The 16,039-nt window shown below is 54.2% G+C and overlaps 4 protein-coding genes across 4 annotated transcripts; 2 read left to right on the top strand and 2 right to left on the bottom strand.

The window, feature by feature from the left end:
• The first annotated feature begins 676 nt into the window (after positions 1-676).
• BDP81DRAFT_436992 (uncharacterized protein) lies at positions 677-1,947 on the top strand. The gene is made up of 3 exons (XM_060591187.1): positions 677-918; positions 1,328-1,773; positions 1,844-1,947. Exons 1-2 carry the CDS (start codon positions 881-883, stop codon positions 1,671-1,673), a joined length of 384 nt encoding a protein of 127 aa, XP_060441026.1. The 5' UTR covers positions 677-880; the 3' UTR covers positions 1,674-1,773; positions 1,844-1,947.
• On the top strand, positions 1,849-2,587 carry BDP81DRAFT_500364 (cyclophilin type peptidyl-prolyl cis-trans isomerase/CLD; the record flags this gene model as incomplete). Its single annotated transcript, XM_060595509.1, has 3 exons — positions 1,849-1,989; positions 2,111-2,248; positions 2,369-2,587. Coding segments are annotated over 3 exons (480 nt in total), but the record flags the coding sequence as incomplete, so codon positions are not given.
• A 2,521-nt stretch (positions 2,588-5,108) lies between these two features.
• BDP81DRAFT_453330 (uncharacterized protein) lies at positions 5,109-6,359 on the bottom strand (the record flags this gene model as incomplete). Its single annotated transcript, XM_060592817.1, has 1 exon — positions 5,109-6,359. One exon carries the CDS (start codon positions 6,357-6,359, stop codon positions 5,109-5,111), a length of 1,251 nt encoding a protein of 416 aa, XP_060441024.1.
• Positions 6,360-10,734: 4,375 nt separating this feature from the next.
• BDP81DRAFT_104850 (uncharacterized protein) lies at positions 10,735-14,034 on the bottom strand. The gene is made up of 3 exons (XM_060581414.1): positions 13,377-14,034; positions 13,121-13,324; positions 10,735-13,070 (listed from the first exon to the last, which is right to left on the bottom strand). The coding sequence occupies exons 1-3, from the start codon at positions 13,807-13,809 to the stop codon at positions 10,918-10,920; spliced, it is 2,790 nt and encodes a 929-aa protein (XP_060441023.1). The 5' UTR covers positions 13,810-14,034; the 3' UTR covers positions 10,735-10,917.
• Between the last annotated feature and the right edge of the window lie 2,005 nt (positions 14,035-16,039).

Below are 16,039 nucleotides of genomic sequence, written 5' to 3'. Positions count from 1 at the left end.
ATATATATGCCTTGCTTGTACGGTGGACTCGTCTTAGAATCAACACCTACAGCAAATGGAAGATGGTACTTTGGAAACAATTCAGCGTTCTGTTTCTGTTGGATTAACGTAACAAGAGAGTACATTCATAGATTACGTTGCATACATGACGCTCAGCTTGTCCCGCATGTCGATCGAGGCACAGTCTATCGTTGAAGAGTCCATGAAGACGGGCCGGAAGCGTTGTATGCCGTCACGCACATCTACATACAACACGATGAACAAACGATACGCGTAAAGAGGGACAAGTGGCGGGGAGTTCGGATTCAGTGTGGCTTGTAGGTTGCTGCACTTGAGGGATTTTGCCTGCAACCCGATGCCCGGGGGGCCAAGGAAAGCCTCGTTTTGGCCCTGCATGTCGCTGACAATCCATCCAGTCGCCCGGGTGAGCTGGACACGTAAAGATGAGGTGCCAAGGTAGGAGAAGTAAAGTAGCGCTCGCTCGTTGGCGGAGTTCTCCTCCAAAAAAGAAGTTGAGTTCTGCCCGGGTTCCGACAATTCGGCTCAGGTGCGTGCGTTTTGTCCTCCGCACTTTCGACGGGCTGGGCGGCCCCACCAAGGTGCAGGAGAGGTGCGGGCCTGCGAATCCTCGGCGTGAATGGACAGCCACACCACATCAGGGCATGCAAATCGAGAAGTTTCCCGTAATCCATAATTCTGGGATATCGAACGAACCCGTCCACCGCCTGTTTCTCAACAAACCCCCGCCTTTCAACGCAGCCCACCACCCCGCCGGCGCTCACGGAAGAGAAACAATTGCACTGGCTATTTTTCCGTTTGTTTCCCTATTCCCCGTTCCCATACGACCGACCTACACGGCTAGATTACCACCCCCCCAGCCATGCCTCCCACGAAGCTCCCGGAATCCGGCAACGCGCTGTAAGTCTAAGTCTATTCCTCTCTGTACATCCCCAAGAGTCCCTACCCGCGCGCGCGGCATTCTCGGTGGATATCCAAATCCGTCTCTCGCTCCCATCCCACTCACGCCTCGCCGTGTCTTTCACCGCTTCCCACCAACACCCGGCCTAGATTCTGAGAGGGGAGGTGCTGCAGTCATCTCGAAGCCGGTGGCGGTGGCTGAGCACTCGGCATCCACACCCTCCTCAACAGCCTCTTGGATCTTCCATGATAGTGGTGGGAAAGCAGCAACACCTAGGTACTGCCATGCGGACGGGGGGAAACGGGAGTTGGTGGCAGTCCATTACTCCCGAGAGCGATCTAGTCTTTACCCTTTTCTGATTTTGAGTTGTACAGGAAGGTGAGCTAACACAGAAGTCTGCGTCAATAGGGTCTTTTTCGACATCACGCTTGGTGGTATGTATCAATCCATTCGCCATCGGGGCTCAACTTTTCCTCATGTCTTGGCCGGGTGCTTCGGGGAACGGAACCTCTGGACTGGTACACATCGTCCTGGGCCCCTTGAAGTCTTGGGGGCCACGAAGCTATTCGCAGGTCTGGTGCACGTGTGCATATGCCGAGAGAGACGGGTCTTCGCAAGGTTCCGCCTTACAGGCTGGGCACTCTCGTCCACGAACGAGCTGGGTTGTCTTCGTCCAGAGGTGTCCGGGGTCTTGGAACTGTCTCCTAGGCCACAGAGATGCTACCGTCGGCGGTCGAACATGACGGCTCAGTAATCCCGGCTCCGAGGCTGCGAACTTCTGGCGTGCTTCGGCTCTCCGGTGTGACCATCTCTCGGTCTGCGATTTTGCCCGGCTCCTTTTCCAAAGCCCCAAAGTCTGGAAATACGCCTTTGCTGTCCATCGTCCACTGCATCGTCTCTAACGCTTCTTCGGTTTTCCTGCAGGTGAGCCTCTCGGCCGCATCACATTCGAGCTCTTTAAGGATGTCGTCCCCAAGACGGCCGAGAACTTTCGCCAGTTCTGCACCGGCGAGTCCAAGGATGCCCGAGGTCGTCCGCAGGGCTACAAGGCCTCCAAGTTCCACCGCATTGTGAGTAATCTCTGTCTTTAGACATCCAGAAATCTTACCCACCCGGGAACTAAGAGTTGAAGAAGAAGCTGGGGTGAAGATGCGTCTGACGGTGACACGGCTGATGAACAATGTCTTACAGATCCAAGGCTTCATGTGCCAGGGCGGCGACTTCCTGAACGGCGACGGTACCGGCTCGGTATGCATCTACGGCACCTCCAAGTTCGCCGATGAGAACTTCAACTTGAAGCATGAGCAGCCTGGTCTGCTCTCCATGGCTGTACGTCAAAGAATCCTTCTTCTTGTCATCCTGGCATTAAATTTCTTATGTTTCCTCTGACCACGCTACAATGTGACGGCGTGGTCGATAATGATGCCAGACTAACATGCCATCTGACAGAACGCCGGCCCCGACACAAACGGCTCCCAGTTCTTCATCACCACCGTCCCGACGCCCTTCCTGGACAACAAACACGTCGTCTTTGGCAAGGTCGTCGACGGCATGGACGTTGTCAAGATGATGGAGGCTACTAAGACGGGTTACCGCGGCAAGGACCAGCCAAACCAGGACGTTGTTATCGCGCAGTGCGGTGAGATGTGAGGTTGGCCTTGGTTGCTCGGGCCATGAAGTGATGAGCTACGGGGCGGACGAGCAGGGACGTGTTGTTTGGATGGCCCTTACTGCCGCCTTGTGAGGCTGGAGCATCAGAACATACATTCTAGCCCACGATATATGGATTCTGAAGTGAGAGGAGCTCCGGTATTCGAGGTGGGAGAGAAGATAATGGTAACTTATACCGCTCGTTGTGTTGTCATATTCATGTAGCACGTTGGCTTGATCTGGTCCAAGGACGCAAACCCCTGTAGTCAATGAGAAACGTCTCATGTCGTGGATACTTGAAAGCGTACCCCTCGCCATCAACTTATTTTGGGGTCACACTAGATTATCCTTCGTCTCCTTTCTCCTCAAGAGAGAAGACCACAATTGCCCATGACTTCATACTATCGATGACACCGCCGATCAGAGGCTACTAAAGACGAGCCTTTTGCTCAGCCTCTCTGGGTATCTAGATGTTCGAACATGATGGCTAGCCCTGTCATCGCCTTGAGTACCCAACAAACGCGTCGGGTAGGAATAGGGGGGTAGAGGGGCTGGAGTGAAGGCTGAGTGACATGTTATCATGCATGCCCGGTACTATAGACAACCATATCCTGACTATGGTGTTTACGAATTAGACAATACTAACCATATCATTATCGCAAAACTTCGGTGATCATTTTGCGAGGCAGACAGGCGAGAGTGAATTCCTCCCACGTATGTCCAGGTTCGAGTACCTCGGGCTACAGCCGCTGAATGAGGACTTCTATTTCAGACAAGGATGGATGGGATGCCTACCTACCACCCGATAATACTTTCTACAATCATCCAGACCACAACTGGCCAATACAAAAATGCATTGCCATCATCCTCCATCAAGAACTAAGCGACCCAAAAAGTCAAAAGAGTTCACCCCCCCGGTGCTGAACTGGGGGCTACATCTCTTGGTGCTCATGCTGGGATTCGAACTCGGGGGTATGCGCTAAGCCTGTCGTCGAGTAGGCTGGTTGGCGAAATTGATTGTTGGACCATTAACCGTTCCACCATCCACGCCACAGTTTTGACCTGACCCTCGACCTAGAGGGCGCCTGCTGTGCTGGTGACGAGAAGGGAATTGAGGTGACCTATAGACCCTTGATGGGTGGTAGGGCGGTGAGTTGTCCCGTCAAGGTATCGGATGAGAAGGTTTTGTTGTTTTGGGTCGACTTGGGAAGGTGCGATGGGTGGGTGGTGGCTGCCCGGGTAACCGTGGAGGATTTTTGGACAGCCTTGTCTGTACTCTAGCCTCGTGGGCCACTCCTGGACGCTCGTTGGCTGAGTGGATCCACATGGCCTGTTAGTAGTTGACTCTGCTGGAAAACCTATGATGATATCGATCTGCAGGTGCTCGGCCATATGGATTCTTGGTGTATGGGTGTTATGGCTGTTTGGTACCTATCCCAAGCAAGCATGTCACCCATGGCACAGGATACCCATCGGCCATAGATATACGCAGTAATAGTGTCTTCCTATGTGAAAGAAATCTCCATTTATCATGCATCCACCGAACTGGAAAAGCTACTGTTTTTGAACAGGACCCGACCGATGAAAGTGACTGGTCCACATGGAGTGGGTGAGTGGACTGAACAGCATCAGGGTTGGTCAAAGGGGTCAGTCATACAAGGCCACATGATGGCTGTGCTGGAAAAGTCAAGACATGTCACATGCGAGTCACCATGAAGTGCAAAGAAGAAGTGTGTGAACTGGCTTCCATAGTACTACCACCCTCCAGGCGAGCCCTATAGCCTCTGCGTTCCATGACTACTTGTTTTTGTATGTTTGCCTCCCTCCCATCACCCATTCCATAACCCCATTCCTCCAATCCATATCATGTCTCTTAAGTGCAGCGTCGAGCCACCCAACCGGAGAGGGAGACGTAGAATCCGAATGTCGAAACGAGTAGAAAAGGTGTGAGCGATGCCTTGAGAAAAGTGCGAACTGTTTTGGAAGCCCTTCCTCCCATATACCCATGGGTGGAGACTTGAAAACTCTTGGGAGACAAACCCTCCCATGTGACAAAGAAATGGCCTCAGAACATTGAGGCAACCGAAAGAAAGAAGTTGGTATCATCCTTTATCCTCCAACGCCGACCAGAAATGCCATTCCGGTTATATGCCTGGGTCGTCAAGAAAGAAAGAAAAAAAGAAAAAGAAAACCTGCCCCGTCCTGTCCACCTGGGGCGATGCTCAGAAATTCGAAATGTCGACCGTGATACTCCTGTTCATGACCCTTTGTCCAATTCCCGTTGTCGTTGATGCCGGAAAGTTGAAGAGAACATAATGTCTGTAACCGAATGTATGTACTGTATGACTTTGGCGATACCGAAAAGAGAGCCCAAACTCCAAGAGAGTGGTATGGGAATGCTGGGTATTGTTGAAGAATAGCAATGAAAGTAAAGAAAGAAAGAAATTATCGAGCCAGAAAAAGTCGAAGCATGTTGCGCACAGTTGAGCAGACGATGTGTGTTCCTCAAAGTGCTTGTGTGACATGGATCCCCAATAACTTAGTTGCCCTGGCCGAAGTTCCAAGAGTCTCTACCTCTGACATGACGGCCGTGGAGGAAAGGGGTGACGCTAGCCTCAGCAGACTGTTGACCGCTAGTGGGAGTTGGAGCGGGAGTCTGGGCATCGAGGGTGACGGTGAGGAACGAGTACAGAGTCATAGCAGGAGCAGAGACAGTGAGAACTCGAGCCTGGTTGGTGCCCTGGGCGACTCCAGAAGGAACGGTGGGAGTCGGAGTGCCAGTAGCGACCGGAGTGCTGCTCTTAGTACCGTTGGGAGCCGAGTTGACAGGGGCAGCCTGGCCGTCGACGCTGACCAAGAAGGCATTGGCGAGCTGGTCCTTGATGGCATTGAAATTGAAGTCCGTCTTGTCGGGGAACGTGAACGCAGACAGATCGTTGGAGCTGGAAGCAGACTTGATACCAGCCACAAGCTTCTCACCCTGAACCTTGATAGTGGAGCAGCTAGAGTAGAGCTCAGGCACCTCGATATCCTCAGAGGTGGCAGCGCGCTTGTCCTCCGTGAAGCCAACAGGGAAGTCGGCAAACTGGCCATTCGTGGACTTGTCGACGGCATCCGCCTTGAGAGTAGGCCAGGTCCAGACCCAGTAGACGGAGTACTCGGAGTTCTGGGCCAGATCCTCGGGGATCTGGAAGGCTGTCTGGCACCAAATATTGACGCCCATGGGCTGGAGGGCTGCATGCTCAGTGTCTTCCTGACGCTCCTGAGAAATGGGCGAATTGTTGACCTGGTGACACTGGCCATCGTCGTAGTTGCGGGTGGCCAGGAGGCGACCAGTGCCATCGCCACCCTTGCCGTCAGCAGTCCACTGGCGGTGAATGTCGAAGACGCTGGGGTTCGACTTAGGCTGGGAGGTGCCGTAGATGAAGACAGTACCACGGTTGAGGGGCTTTTGTGGAGGCGTGTTCGGTTGAGTGACATGGCCGTTCTCCTGGTAGCGAAGAGAAACGAAGTCGCCAGGAGCAGCAGTCAAGACCGGAAACTCCGGTGGCTGGTTACCGGGCATCGACTGCTGGCAAAGGTCGAAGCCCTTTCCGGGAATGCGCATAGTGTATCGCTCGTCGTTGAAGCCGTTGAGACGACCAGCCCAGCCATTGGAAAAGCCATCAGGACCAACGAGAGTGCCGTTGGCAGCGACGCGGTTGAGCTGCTCAACCCAGGTGTGAGACTCGACCATGGGGACACCGATGATGGCGGCGACAGCCACGGCGAAGGTGTTGATGCGAACCATGGTGGACGCTTGGGGGATGTATGTGAAGAGAAGGTGGTGAATATTCTTGTGAATGGGATACTCAAGTGATGAAGCTTTTGATACTCGCAGAGCGCAAAAGTAGTGAAGGGTTTGGTGGATTCGTGAACGATTCCAAAGGGAAAGTGAGGAAAGTGAAAGGTGGTAAAGGATTTGAAGATATCAAAAAACAAAAAAAAAAAAAGGATTGAGTGTGTGTCTGGGTGAAAAAGATGAGTTAGGGTTTGCGTCTATGAGCTGGAGGAAGGACGGGAGGAAAACAAACCAGGTGGAGCGGACTGAGATATCTTGTGGCAGGAAGGAGCGCAGAGTTTTCGAGTCTTCCAGAAGAGTCGAAGTGAAGTGTAGTGATTGATGTGAGTGTGAGTGTGTGTGTGTGATGTGAAATTTCTGAGATCGATGGTTGGACAGCCTCGAGGGTGTTTTCATGTACGTGGATTCCTGGATTCTCGGTGAAACAGGTCGTTGACTGGTGTGGCAGGACTGAACGAGACCAAGAGGGTTGTTTGTTTACACAAGTAGTTTTTTATTCACAATTAAAGACGTCCGGCGCAGTCAGATACCAGCTGAGTCAAGAATAGAAGGCGAACGAAAAAGAAGAATAACAAGGCCTTGTCTTGCTTATACATATGTCGATGGTCGAGGTCAAAGATTGATATCTTGGGTAAAGTGGGGCAGCGTTGTGAGCTGCGAGGTTGTTGAAAGGCGAGGAAGGTGCGAACAGTCGACTCGGTCCGGGAGGAAGGAACAATAAAACGAATAAAGGAAGGTTCCTGCCTGCCTCAAGCGCGTACAATGAAATCCACGGAAATTAGGGTGGTCTGAAGAATGGGCCTCAAGGGAAGAAGGGAAACAATGCGATTGTTTCCACTTTCTTTTGCGAATCCCGTGGAGGAAGGCCGTTTGGTGGATGAGGAGGTGAGGTGAAGACCACAAGACCATTTCGGGATGCGAGGCCGGGCTGGTTTAATATCACGTTTGTCTGCCACCCATGGGCCATGTCTGCCGCCTTCCATAGGTAGCCTGGATATCCCTACACGCATCTAGACTCATGCCTTTCCCCTCTAGCTGCTCAACCCGTGGACGAGGGTCGTGATCGACGCAGGATGGGTACCCGAATGACAGGCAAACACCCATGCGGCGCATCGTGGGAGTCGCGATCTAAAACGATAACGGTGGAGGACGGGATGGGCACTCGGACAGGGGGATTCTGGGCATCTGGCCAAAGAGCGAGCAATGTCGGTCGTGTGCCGGGGCCGGCCATAGGGTCGGACGGGGCCTGGTATGGGACGAAGAAGAGCGCATGTTTCTGATGCGAGGTACTGGGCGCCAGTCAAGCACGATGCGCCAAAGTAGCCAAGGTTGATGTTTGACAAGGAACGGTAGAGGTTGAGGTGGACATCTTGGCGCGCAGGTCTCAAGGTTGAAGGCAAGGTAAGGTAGTCACGGTAGGTAGGTAGGTAGGTAGTGTGTATGGCATCCGCATCAAGGTCGGGGAGACGTCGGGTCGGGCGGTGGGCACTTGACGGGAGATGGTCTGCGCTACGCTGCGCGAGAGTGGGGCGTTAGGTACCTTTTGGACTATGGGGCAACAGGTACCAATCGGCGCCGCTCTCCCGCTGTAAGGTACCGACCCTCATGGGGTTGCACCGATCTTGGGTTAGGCGCCACGGCCCCTGTAGCCAGGGATGGGCAGCGAACGACGAAACATGTATCTCTGCAGGCCAAAACGTATGGCCGAGAGACTTTGGCCCCCATGCTTCACAGCAAAATCTGGAACAAGGGGCTCGCACTCCTCTTGCAGGGTCCAGAAGGTCCTGCGAGTTGCGATGCACCTCATCCAGTCAACCAGGCCCATGCGGCCCCTGCCCGAATTAAGCGAACTCCAGACGCAAGGGTCCACCACCACTTTGACTGGCAACCAGCACCTCTGCAACCTGCGGCGCCTACCAAAATTGGCACCTGTCCACGACTTGCTTCTCTATGCTTGTTCCACCTTCAACGCGCCGACGCCATTCCCGTCGTCCATTTCCCCTCTTTTCCTTGCTTATTTCGCGCGTCGTCCACGAATACATGGCCGGCCACCATAAGATTGACTTAGCCTCTTTTCTCCTTTCTTATTTGGCCTTGCCGCGCCGCTGCCGGACATAAGGGCCTGGTAATCTACTCGATTGGCTACCGTTGGCGCAGACTACCGCCAGACAGTCGACGAAGATGGATCCAGGAATGGAACAGGCAAGGAAGTGAACAAAAAAAGCCAAGTTCCCACTGCCGTCCACGCAACTAAACTGACCAGTGTTCCATAGCAGCCTACTTGATGCCAAATCAGAAATGCAAATGCTTCGCAAAACGTACCTACTCCTTGCGCCAAGCATCCTGGTCTCTTTTGCCGCGGACGGAGTCGCGAATATACAAGATTCCAACCCACCTTGGAGCACCGACCTACTCCAAAATCCCACATCAGGGATCTTAATGAGCGATAGCGATAGCCAACAGTTATGGGCATTGGACACAACGACCCCGGTCACCACCTTTCATTCCAGACGGACCGAAGTCCAGGCAAGCGCAATGGACCGCCGTCTACGGACGTCAGGCCGTCAGGGAAGCACAAGCTTGGACGTCTGGACGGCGTCTAGAAGAGCAAAATGCAACTCGACTCGAAACACGGGCCAGCGGCCCCTACACAGCACACAGCACACAGCACGCGATGAACAGCGAACACCAGACCAGGCTTACGTTTTCACTCTTTTGCTCTGTTTTCGCTGTTCATCGCTCTGCTTGCCACGTCTCTTTGCCCTGACAATCGGTGTTCAGAGAAACCGTTACAGTAAATCAAAACCAACAGCAAGCACTAGTTGACGGTACATTGAGGTTGGAAAGTAAGTGTTGTTCAGGATACTCCCAGTTCTGCTCTCTCGTCCGCTTAGACCACCCCCATCTCACTTGTCGAGAGATTGTCACCTACGCCTCCGAGCTCAATGCCCCGGAGCCGTCAATACGCAAGCCACACCCTGGCATATCTACAATTGAATCCTCCTCGCTGGTGGGAATTCACAAATCGTCTTGTCTCATCGTCTGTGCGCATCCCGGTCCTTTCTTTTTCTGCTCCACCGCTAGCAGCCCGCCCCGGGCGGCGGGCGCGAGATCTCGGTGAACGGCTTCAGTCCAATCGTGGCTGAGTATACTGAGGCTCGACTTGACAGCGCTTGCTCAACCGCCGAGATTCTTTGTCACGCGATCGATGAATCTTACACGACTTCAAGTCTTCCTCAAAGATTTTTACTCGAGCAGTCGATTGTCTTGAGAGCTCATTCGACTTACCAACCCCCTATTTCCCATCTTTTGCCACCGTTCGCGATATCACACACCTCGGTCACCAACGTTCAGACATGCAGCGTTTCACCTGCGGCTGCCGTCCACGTTGTTCAGACCACGCACCCGCAAACCCTCGTCCGTCCCAACCTAAGAAAAGAAGAACCCCTGCGAACATCCTCCGCTCTTTTCTTCCCACTGATCGTCCTCACCCTCTGGTTTTGAGCGCTCACATCTTTTTGCACGATGCGATAGGTAGGTCTCCACGTGCACACCTCCACTCGCTTCTCCTGCTCCGCAATCTCGCTCTCTTGTTTGGAATGAAACATGCAACTCTCACGTCCCACTCGCGCTACTGAATCCTCCTGGCGAGACTGGGGAAGGGGGAGTTATTAATGTTACCGCAACGTCCGGGCGGCACGAGTGACGAGGACAGGGACGATGTTGACGACGACTTCGACTACGAATCCACACCGAGAGCTCCGTCGAGTTGCGACAAAAGGCAAAACGAAGAAACGGAGGAACCACAATTTGGCAGCGTCTCACAAAACAATAAGTATTGGCAACAGAGGATCATCTGATCTTTTAAGCTTCCATCACCTCAAACGCTGATGAAAAAAAAGAAAGAAGAAGATGCCCACCACCCACAGGTGACCCCCCCCCCCCCGAATGCGAACACCAGACAGGCAGGCAGGCCACTTTTCTGAGCGTTTCATCTCATCACTCCAGCGAAGCTCTCTGAACCACTCGCTCGTCCCATCACCAACGTTTGGCGGGCATGAAGGATGACAGGAGAAACAATACGTCTCTTGTCGGACCAATGTGACCGTGATGTGGGAACCGAAGCAATTTTTGTTTTCCATTCTTCCCAATAGAGGTTACAAGTGATTATTTCCCCATGCTAAACTGCGGTAATAACAAGACGTGATTATTGGTATCAAAAGTTGCTGTTTCTTTCTAGCACATCACAACATGTTTTTTTCTCGCCCCTATTCCATTCAAGAAGGGCCTTTCTAAGCGTTTCACACATGAATCGGCCGTCAGTCATCCATCCCTCCCAAGTCGATCAGAAACTCCGCAAAATCAAAGTCCACCATCCTTTTTCACCTTGCTCAGATGCCGCTGCATGCGAGTTTGTTTCTCTCCAATTTTACAACGCATACGCAAGCAGGGCGCACATCTCCCGGAGCATGCTGCATTCCCTTTTTCCCCGGCCGAGTGACAAGTTTCACTCCCAGTTGCGGTGTCCGTGACCACCAGCCTCATCCATCACAGCTGCCGGCGCTCGATGGTGCACCAGCTTCTGGATCGATGCAGGGTAGTTCTCCCTGTTCTCCATGTCGAGGCTGTTGGAGCGCGCCCTCTTCCTGCTGCCGATCAACGACTTGAGCGGTGTGAGCTGATCCAGCGAGGGCAGTCCGCTGCGCTGCTGGTCGATTGGTGACCATCCGGATCTGCCGTCTGTGCCGGCCACGGCAGCGACTGCCGAGACGGCCTGGGCCCACGGCTGCTGGTTCCATGTGTGATGGTCCTTGCTCTCGGCCCAGAGGTTGGAGTTGGCGGTTGCGCCGCGGTGGTTTTCGTTCTGCCACTGCTGCGTCTTTGGGTCTGACGCCGTCTCGCTCCAGCCGTTCCATTGATGGAGGTTGTGGAAGGACGAGGTTGCCGTGTCCCAGTCGGGGATGCTGTCGACCTCACCCTCGTCGTACACGCCGACAGGTACACCGCTTGAAACTTGGATGCCCGCGGTCGCCGAGAGGTACGGGTCGGGAGCAGCTGATCCCATATCCGCAACGATGGTCTGGTTGTCCATGGAGCTAGTGCAGGCCGCGGCGGTAAACAGGTCAAGCTGGTGGTGGTGCGGTCCGCCGGCCAGTTCATGGCTGCCATCGTAGCTGCTTGCATATGATGAGTGGATGGAGGCAGTTGGTGGAGGTGTTGCGAGTCCGTGTGAGTAGCTGTCCATGAGGCCAAGTGTTCCAGTGGATGCCAGGCTCGGCAGCTGACCAGGCATGGTGACCGACTCCCAGGCGTTGCTCATGTTGTCGTTCATAACGGCAGCGAGGTGGTGAGAGTAGGGAGGTGTCGGTGCCATGAGCATGTCCCGACTCGGGCCAGATGCCGGGTTGACGCACACGTTCTGCTGATGGGCCGAGGAAACGGGGTCCAGGGCCGTGAGGAAGCGCCAAGTGGTGCCGGGAGGGTTGAAGACGCGCTTTGAGCGGCTGCCCCGTCGGGATGAAGTGCTCTGGTCCTCGCCTTCTTCTTCGGCGGGCTTCCTGCCCTTCTGCGGCGCCGGCTTCTCAAAGATGGGGTTCCACTTGTCGTCAAAGGCGTGGATCGTGCGGAACTTCCAGAGGATGATGCCGCGGCGCACCCAGTTTCGGCGGTCAGAGTTGTCGGGCGGGGCAGACCACAGCTCCTGGAACATGCCGACCTGCTGGATCAGCTCCGCCGTGGTCCGCTCGGCTTCGAGGGCGGCGTCTTCCGCGGCCTTGGCCCTCTCCTCGTCGTCCTCAATCTTGGACTTGTTGCTGTCGACGGGCTCGAGGTAGCCAGCGCACGTGCTCAGGATGCTAGCCCACTCGGCCGCGGGGAAGGGCACGCGGACGTCCTGTCTGGGGCGGCTGCGGCAGTCGCACTCGAACTTGCTCTCCTGGCATCCGGGGCGGTGAGTGTACTGCACGCCGACCTCGCTCGTCTGCTCAATGATGCAGGGCTCGTTCTCGGCTCGGCGGAGCTCTTCGGGTCGCGCCAGCTTGGTGACGCACTTCCAGCGGTGGTTCTGGAGCGCAGGCTGGGAGATGCTCAGCTCAACGAAGCCGTTGAGCTCGGATCCGGCGGGGAAGTTGCTGCGGGGGTGGATCTCGAGTGTGACTGTCATCTCCAAGATGTCAAGCCATTTGTTGTCCTGGATGGCGTGCTCAAGTGACTTGTGCAGAGGAGGGAACTTGGCTTCCCATTCTTGGGACATCTCCGTGACGGCAGCGGATTCCTTTTGTGCCAATTCACGGTTGTACTCGTGCAGGAGAACGCTGCCATTGAGGCCTCTGGAAAGACCGTCTTCCTTGTGCATGTTCTTCTCCAAGTGGGGGTAGTAGTCAGGGTCGAGAGGCTTGCCGTGTTGATCATAGGCGTCTCCGTTCTCTTCCATCCTGACGTTGGAGGAAGCGACGAAGATCCAGGCAGTCTTGGGCCTCATGACGACAAGGGAGTCCATGGCAAGGATCTGGGCAAAGTACTCATAATTGGGACGCACGTCTGGAAGACGACCCTCGGCGAGGGCGACCAGAACTGGGTTGTCCTTGAAGGAGGCGATCTCCATGTTGTCCTTGAGACGGGCCTCGCTTTTATCAGGGTCCTTGACGAAGAAGAAGTGGTCTGAGATGTGTTAGTTCGCGTCTCATTGCCAAGAGAGTCTTCAGACTTACAGCATCGGTGCTTCTCAAACATCTTCTTGACCACTTGAATGTGGCTAGAGACTTGCTTTCTCTTTCTCTCCTCTGCCTTCTGGCCTGGCTGCAAGCTGCAGCAGTACGCAATCCACAGGTACTCGCTGATGAGCATGTTACGCCCAAACTGCTTGCCCTGCATGCTGTACTTCTTTCTCCCCATGTGCGGGATAATGAGTAGTGCTAGATGCCATGTTAGAAGGGGTTTCAAACTGCTCAAGTGGATTAGACTCACAGTCGAGGAAGGCATCTTCCAATACACGAGGCCAAATCTGCTTCTCGTTGGGATCCTTCTGGTCCTGCTTGTCCCGGTAAGGCCGGAACTCGGGGGCATAGTAGATTGGGTTGATGTCGTGTCGTGCCCTCCTTGCCATGTGGAGAGCATCTGGCCTTCTCAGGCTGCTGCTGCTCCTGTAGGTAGAGCCAGCCTGGGAGGGGACGATGGGGGGAGTGGGTATGCTCGTCAGGCTCGGAGAGAAGAGCCCAAGTGGGCTGTTACGACATGACGATGCGAGGCTTCCCAAGTGAGAGCCGGCGGACTGAACATTGCCCGTCGACTCCCTCAACGGCTGCCGTCCAGTTGGCGTACATCGCCTGCTATCGTAGCTATAGACTGGGGAAGGGGAGTAGCGTTGAGAGGGAAGCACAGGGCGCGGGTGCTCCATCATCTGGTCTGCTTCTCTGCAAGCAATCTTCTTTTTCTTTGTGTTTCTGGAGATAGTCCTCTTCGGAGGACTGGTATGGGACTGGTTGATGCGTCGACCTTGGTCCGTTCTTTCTCTCTTCCCCACGAGGAGAGAAGAGACTTCAACTGGATTGTAAAAGGATTCCTTGACAAGCACGGAACCCCTGAGTGAAAGAATGGAGGACAGCTGGGAGGCAAAAGACGTAGGTGAAAGGAATGACTCTTCAGGAATTCCGTGACGGGGCGGGCATGGGTTTTGTTGCTAAGTGAAGGAGTGCAAAAAGGGCGCTTGTTCTCCGTGTGATATGCTCCGGGGTCAAGATTCCTCGTGGTAATGTCCTCGGAAGAAGGGCTGAAGGAATAAGAGAGGAATGATGGCGAAGTGAGTGTAAAAGATGGTGTTTTCCGATTGGGAAACAAACAGCAAAGTTAAATGAGCGTGTGTTTGAATTCCGCAGCTCGAGGAACTGTGTTGGAAAAGGCGGGCGAGCCACACGTGCTTTTCCTATGCTTGAGTGTTTGGATCAAGCAAAAGAAAAGTAAGGATGTTGGAAGATGGAGAGAAGGCTTGGGGAAGTTGAAAGGAATGACACTGGCATGGGACGTACGTCAATATAAGTTCCTGAAGCCAGGTACACCCGCTCCAAGGTCTGAAAAGAGAGGAGGCGAGGGAAGGTTTAATATCGTTCGGCAGACACACCCTCAACACCGTAGCCTACCGAGAGAGACGGCGATAGACGGGACTGACAGAGCAGGAGAGAGCATTCGAATTTCGTTTGGCACCCCGGGTTCCAGATCGACGGCCAACACACGCCCCCCTTCTTAGCCCTCTGCTTCATCGTCCTCCTCTTCCATTCCCCGGGTATGCCTGTGGACTCCTCCTAGTCTAAGGGCCCTGTCCTCCTTGGGACAGTAGATACAGGACATGTGCCTATGAGCCCCGCTCGAGGCTCCAGACTTTCCCGACTCCTGCGAACTGGACCCTCTGAGCGGGGTGAAGGGAAGATCTCACTTTGGACGGCGCTGTTCAGCACTGCTGAAGCGGGAATGTGGTCTGGGTGAAGGAAGGGATGGCGGGGCAGTGAGAAAGAGAGAGAGGGAAGTAAACTCTGAGCACGAGGTCCAGAGGGGACGTAGAGAGGTGCAGACAGGAACCTCCGACAGACTAAGTCGGATCGAGGCTCCGAGAGGAGCTAGCCAGGGTGAGGGAAGCAGAGCGAAGGAGAGGGCAGGACGTTAGTGAGCAGTATGGTAGGAAGCACAGGGCTGGAGCCGTGCCTGTCAGAGGAGGATAAGGGAGGAGGGTGGTTCTATTGGCAGACCCAGCGACGTTGTATGACCCGAAGTTGACTGACATGACTTGACAGCTCAGAGGATCGCGAGGTTAGCCGTAGCTGAGCTAGGAGGCATCGGAGAGCCAGTCTTGTCGATACGGGGCCCGTTGAGTTTTCGCTCTCGCCCTACGACTACGATACCACGGTACCAAGCGGATGTGAGTGTGCATATGATCGTCCGTCAGTTCGACAAGGGCCATCTCCACATGGCAAATCATGGGAAACTAACGAAGCTGGTGGGGTGGACACATTGAGGGCGCTGGTATGCAAGGGGGTTGGTCCAAGGAACGTTGGCTTTCATGGGGGGCCAACTTGGGATGAATTAGGTAGAAACCACGGTTCTGGATCTGCACGTACCACGCGCACCAGGCCATACAGTATCAGCACCACCACCGTCACTCATTCAGACCTGTCCAATTGAGAGTTCTTTTACTCTTTCTAGAGGCAAGGCTGGAAGAACATGGGACGGATAGGCAACCTTTTCTTCGATTCTGTCGTTGATGCTGATTTAGGGCCGCCCCGCCGCTCCCCTCTCTTACGAAAAGTTGGAACATCCTTCGCAACACGAGAGGCAAAATAGCAACAGGTAAGAAAGACAAAACAAGAGGATAGAGTTAGAAACAGAGTCGAAGAAAGGGGATAGTGCACAGTGAAGCTGGTATGTCGCCAGATTAGAAAGAGACAAAAACACCGAGTGAAGGGGAGAGAGATGCATTCCTGCTGTGCGGGTCAAGGAGGCGAAGAGGGACAGACGAGTACGCAGCTCGAGGCAGGCCAGGTAGAAGGAGGCGGATTGACAGATGATAGAAAGGTTTTTTCTGGTGTGGGAGGATGATGTTCGCTCTCCTCTGCTTTTCCCCGCGTGTTTCCTCCTCCTCC

This window comes from Colletotrichum phormii (genome assembly GCF_030913505.1).
Source record: "Colletotrichum phormii strain CBS 102054 chromosome Unknown BDP81scaffold_22, whole genome shotgun sequence".
Classification (NCBI taxonomy): Eukaryota; Fungi; Ascomycota; class Sordariomycetes; order Glomerellales; family Glomerellaceae; genus Colletotrichum; species Colletotrichum phormii.
Note: the sequence above shows the minus strand (reverse complement) of the source record. Positions and strands in the feature narration are given on the sequence as shown.

Coding starts and splice junctions, on each gene's coding strand:
- BDP81DRAFT_436992 (XM_060591187.1), top strand. CDS start 881: ATGCCTCCCACGAAGCTCCCGGAATCCGGCAACGCGCT. Junction 919..1,327: donor CCGGAATCCGGCAACGCGCT/GTAAGTCTAAGT, acceptor CTGCGTCAATAG/GGTCTTTTTCGACATCACGC.
- BDP81DRAFT_104850 (XM_060581414.1), bottom strand. CDS start 13,809: ATGATGGAGCACCCGCGCCCTGTGCTTCCCTCTCAACGCTACTCCCCT. Junction 13,325..13,376: donor GGAAGATGCCTTCCTCGACT/GTGAGTCTAATC, acceptor CATGGCATCTAG/CACTACTCATTATCCCGCAC. Junction 13,071..13,120: donor GTTTGAGAAGCACCGATGCT/GTAAGTCTGAAG, acceptor AACACATCTCAG/ACCACTTCTTCTTCGTCAAG.